General features: G+C 43.2%; 1 protein-coding gene across 1 annotated transcript; it reads left to right on the top strand.

The window, feature by feature from the left end:
• Window positions 1–664: 664 nt before the first annotated feature.
• On the top strand, window positions 665–3,441 carry AK88_01248 (uncharacterized protein; the record flags this gene model as incomplete). Its single annotated transcript, XM_012478884.1, has 11 exons — window positions 665–731; window positions 988–1,032; window positions 1,226–1,255; window positions 1,474–1,528; window positions 1,630–1,697; window positions 1,903–1,981; window positions 2,163–2,273; window positions 2,441–2,492; window positions 2,745–2,921; window positions 3,112–3,153; window positions 3,292–3,441. 11 exons carry the CDS (start codon window positions 665–667, stop codon window positions 3,439–3,441), a joined length of 876 nt encoding a protein of 291 aa, XP_012334307.1.
• Window positions 3,442–4,819: the final 1,378 nt, after the last annotated feature.

Below are 4,819 nucleotides of genomic sequence, written 5' to 3'. Positions count from 1 at the left end.
AAAAAAAAAAAAAAAAAAACAAAAAACAAAAAAAAACTATCACCCCTCGGAAGATTGCTTTTTATATATGCACAAATATTACATACATGTAACCATATTTGTTTTGTATTTGTTATGCCTTTTTGTGTTCGCGCCACCACCCCCCTTTGTTCTTTTCACCAATGTATTATGTATTAAACCCATTTGTGTAAACAGCCCATTTTGTTGTATACTATCTTTTTTTTTTTTTTTTTGTGCATTTTTCTGCGAACATCCGCGAGTGCTCAGGTTGCCCCTTTTTTTTTTTTCATTCATGCTGACGGCATTCGAGCAGGTCTCCCCATAACATATTAACCTGTGGGACACGCGCCACATTTGAAACGTTTGTCATTTTACATAACGTTCCATGTGAACCAAGTTTGTTAAGCTCCTCCGCTATAGCACAAAAATATAAAGGGCAAACAGGAAAGTTACAGCTCTCCCTTGCCCTTCGTCGCATGCGCGCGTTTGTAATTTGTACTCCTTGGCCACATCAGCCCATACAGTCCTACATCAATACAGTCATACGCTCATACGCGCATACCCTGGCTGACGTGTCTGCACACTTAACGGCTCACATATTCCTGTCGCTCTCTTCGAACGGTCGTCGCCACCGCCACCACCACCCCAATTGTTTTATAAGAAAATGAAATTACTCAAGTTTGTGTGGATCCCCGTGGTTACGGTCGTAGTCCTCGTGTTGTTGCTGAATGGTAAGGATCAGTCCGGCGCTTCAACGAGCAGCTACCAAAAACAGGAAAAGACAAAAGTTCAAATGTGTCGTCCAATCCATTCGACATGATGATCATTATGCTCCTGCATGCTGCGCGACTGTCCCGTGCAGACATGACTGTGGCTAATGTAGACCCATCCACATCACTGCCCTGTTTTGCCCCCCTACAACCATCGACCGCAAAATTTTCCACCCTCTCATTTTTCACACTCTTTTTCTTTCCTTCCAATTCGTAGGCTACATATATTTCAACCAAGACAATCTTATCTTCGCAAAAGAAAGTAACGCCAAAGAGGGAAAAAAAAAAGAAAAGAAATTTTCTTCGCATATTTGTCCCCCTTGAACGAATGTGCCAGGCGCTGTAGCCAATCCAGCTGCTACACCCAAATGGTATATGTAGTTGCGCCTCCAATACCACATTTTCACAAATTCATTTTTTTTCCTTTCCCCCCCCCCCTTCCCCCTACAACGTAGAGATCAATCCCAATAAAATTCGTCCTTATGGTAATATGCTGTGGCTGCATTTTTGCACACGTAGAGTTTGCGAAACGGATTTTTGCAAATGGCCTCGATGATGGAGTAGACCCTCCTTTGCTTGCAACCTGTTTTGCATGAACATGATTCCTCCGCGTCACTTATACACCCATCTTCTTTACCAACCCATCCCCCTCACGTCCTTTTTTTGGGTATTTTTTTTTTTTTTTTTTTTTTTCCCTTTCCAGGCAGTCACTTCGAGGATGTGTATTTAGATATGGACGACGGAAGCAAATTTAAGTGGTACGTGCGTGATTATGCAGGAAAACGCATAAATGCACTCCTTTGCCCCCGCTACCTTAATCACTGTGTCCACATTTTTTTCTTCGCTCCTCTCTTCTCAGCTGGTTTGTAAAAACGGAAGACCACGAGAACAAACCTGTGTTCCTTTACTACCTCGGAAAGGGTGGCTGTAAGTGCTTCAACATTTTTCGATAGAGTGTACCACGTGGTGCTTCGCAAGTCTTGCCCAGTGGCATTATTTGTCCCTGTGCGGATGACCCAGCCCCACTCCTTTCTCCCACGCATGGCCGCCACACTATTGAGCGACCGCTACACTAGTGCGCGACCGCGATAAATTTTCCCCCCTTTTTGTAACATCCCTCCCCCCCCTGCAGACATTGAGAAGTATGTCAGATTGTTCGACATGATTGTACAGAGAGTGGACGTGAGCATTTTCTCCTGCTCCAACAGGGGGTAAGTAACGGTCAAGGGGCGTGCAGTGCACACGAGGCTGGCCCCCCCAACAGGCCTACAAACGATCTACACAATATTTACAAGTGGCCTACACGTGAGAGACACGTCCACGCGCCATCTCGCAACGTTTAGGCATACGGGCCTTTTTATTTTTCTCCTTCCCCCCTTTGCGTACCCCCAGCTGCGGAACCAACGAAGGAAATCCATCTGAGGAACAATTGTACAAGGATGCCCTGGTGCCCTTCAACTACCTGAAGCAAAAAAATACCAAGCAGCTCTTCATTTTTGGAAAGTAAAAATTTTATCTTACACCGCGGCTGAGCGGTTAACACATGTGTTGTGTTGTGTTGGCCATGTGGATATGCACACATATGGCGGCGGCCCTGCTACATATTTGCCCCGTCTCTCTTCTGTATGGTGTGATTCATAACAATTCACTTCTCCCCCCTTGTTACGTAGCTCCATGGGAGGTGCAGTGGCCCTTGAAACGGCATCCAAGCATCAACAGGACGTAAGTATTTTTTATTTTCTCCCCTCTGAGTGGCGCCTAACTGCATACATGCAGCGTTGGTAGCGTTTTGTTGTTGCATGTATTTGTTACATTGCTTTTTTTTTTTTTGTTCTGCTCCTCTTTCACGCGTGTGGCCATAGGGCAAAAGACTTCGCGAAATTTGTCTCTTTTTTTGTTCCCCCCTTACATTCACGTGCATTATTTCACTTCAACATGCTGTTCCATTTTCCTCCTCCCCCCCCCTTTTCGTAGATTTACGGCTTGATCTTAGAAAACACATTTGTTAGCATGAAGAAAATGTCGGAGCAGAGCTACCCCTTCCTGAATTTTTTCCTCTTGAGTTTTGACATATTGATTAGAACCCAAATGGACAATGCAGAGAAAATAAAAAAAATACACGTCCCTCTTTTAATTAACACATCGGGACGGGTAAGTTCTGAGGAGAAGAGGGACCCACCTGGGGGAACAAAACAAATGAAAGACACACGAAGCACCGTGCGTGATATGTGTGTTAACTTGCATAATGCCATAAAGCATAGCAGCGTATGTGTATATGTATATATATTTCTTGCCCCATTTTTTTTTTTTTTTTTTTTTGTTTTCCTTACCTTTTTCGTAGGACGAAATAATCCCCCCTGAACATTCGAGGATATTATTTGAGGTACTCCTTTAAGTGCATGACGGCATGCTGCGTGTCGTCAATATTTAGATGGCGCTGACGGTTACTTCAACCTTTTTCTCACTTCATCGCGCCTTCACTTCACCGTGTCACCCCTTCACCGCTTGTTTCCCCCCGCAGCTGTGCCCGAGCAAGCACAAGTTTAAGTACCTCGCGAGGAAAGGGACCCACAACAACATAATAATTGGCGACGAGGGCTCGTATCACGAGTCGATGAAGAAGTTCGTCGAAGTAGCCATCAGTGTGCGAGAGGGCAAAGCAGAAGCATAGATAGAGCCACCACCCCCAGCAGCGGTGGTGTTAGAGGGTATATGCGCTTGCACCTTGTAGGTGAACACATGTGTCTTGCCTCGTTTGTACGGCTCCGTGCTTACAGTGAAACCGTTAAAGGGAAGAGAGGAGGTGGGTGGATCAACCTCACGAGCCGATTTGTGTCCGCTTCTCCTTCAAGCTGTCACGCCAACCTGTCTACAGAATCCTGACCAAACCAATTATCATTTATGCGTTTATTTTGTATTCGTGTTTATTTTTGGCTAGCTCCTTACCTACACATATACCTGTGCGCCATCCCCAAGGGCAGTACTGGCAATGGGAATGCACAAAGATGCAAATTTCCCTACTTATGTCAATTCGATCATTTCTCTTGTGCAGGGATATCCCTCCCCCTCGTGCTAATTTGTAAAAGTTGCGAGTTTTACTCACCTTATAAAAGCTACATGTTTGGAATAAAAAAAAAAAAGAAAAAAGAAAAAAAAAAAAAAGCGAATTAATTGTGTTTGTAATTTGAAAAGAAAAGATTGTTTGTTGTGTCCCTGTTTTTCTTTTTTTTTTTTTTTTCGCGTGCTTTTTTCGTAAGTGCTGCTTAATTCGTCCCTCATCTCACACATTAGTATTTACTTCATTCTTAATGTGCACATTTTTTACACCCCTTCCCTATTGATATTTAAAAAGAAAGATATTTTTAGAAATTAATCTTTATGTTTAATTATGAATATATATGTTCGTTTACTCCTCTTAATTGTTTCACTTATTCATGTCACATAATCGATGCCTTTATTAATTGTTTTTCTATTTTTTTTTTTTTTTTTTTTTTTTTTTTTTTAACAATTCGCTAGCCCAATTCAGTTGTTTGGTTTATGGATGTCCTAACCAACTTTTCCTATCTGCTCCTTTGGCTTAATTTTTTTTTTTCATAATCAGGACTATTCCGCCACGCGCGCGTCTCTTTTTGTTTGTCTCGAGACGCTCGATGTGGTCTCCATCGACAGGGTTTATCATATCGAGCTGCTACATGTGGACCGCATGAGCAGTCGAATAGGGGGAAATAAAATAAAAGAAAAAAAAATAAAATAGACGCAATTTTTGCACATGCTTGCAACGGTACACTCCTCCTTCGCATTCCTGTCCATTGTAAGGACGCAGAAGGGGGAGGGGGGAAAGTTAACAGAGTAGTTTTCCTTATGCCCAAGCGCGACATCATTGAATGGGCTTTGTCCTTTTCGTTGCATCTATTTCAACACAAGCGCAAAACTGTTGCGACTCGCCAATTGTTTGTTCCACGAAACCCCTTTTCGCTGCACACGCAGAATTTCCATTCACCCCTACCACTTACAATACAACGTGGCGACAATAAAGCGGGGGGGCTGCC

Source organism: Plasmodium fragile (assembly GCF_000956335.1).
Source record: "Plasmodium fragile strain nilgiri unplaced genomic scaffold supercont1.10, whole genome shotgun sequence".
NCBI classification, from domain to species: Eukaryota; Apicomplexa; class Aconoidasida; order Haemosporida; family Plasmodiidae; genus Plasmodium; species Plasmodium fragile.
The sequence above is the reverse complement of the archived record's forward strand: the minus strand, read 5'-3'. Positions and strand labels throughout refer to the sequence as shown.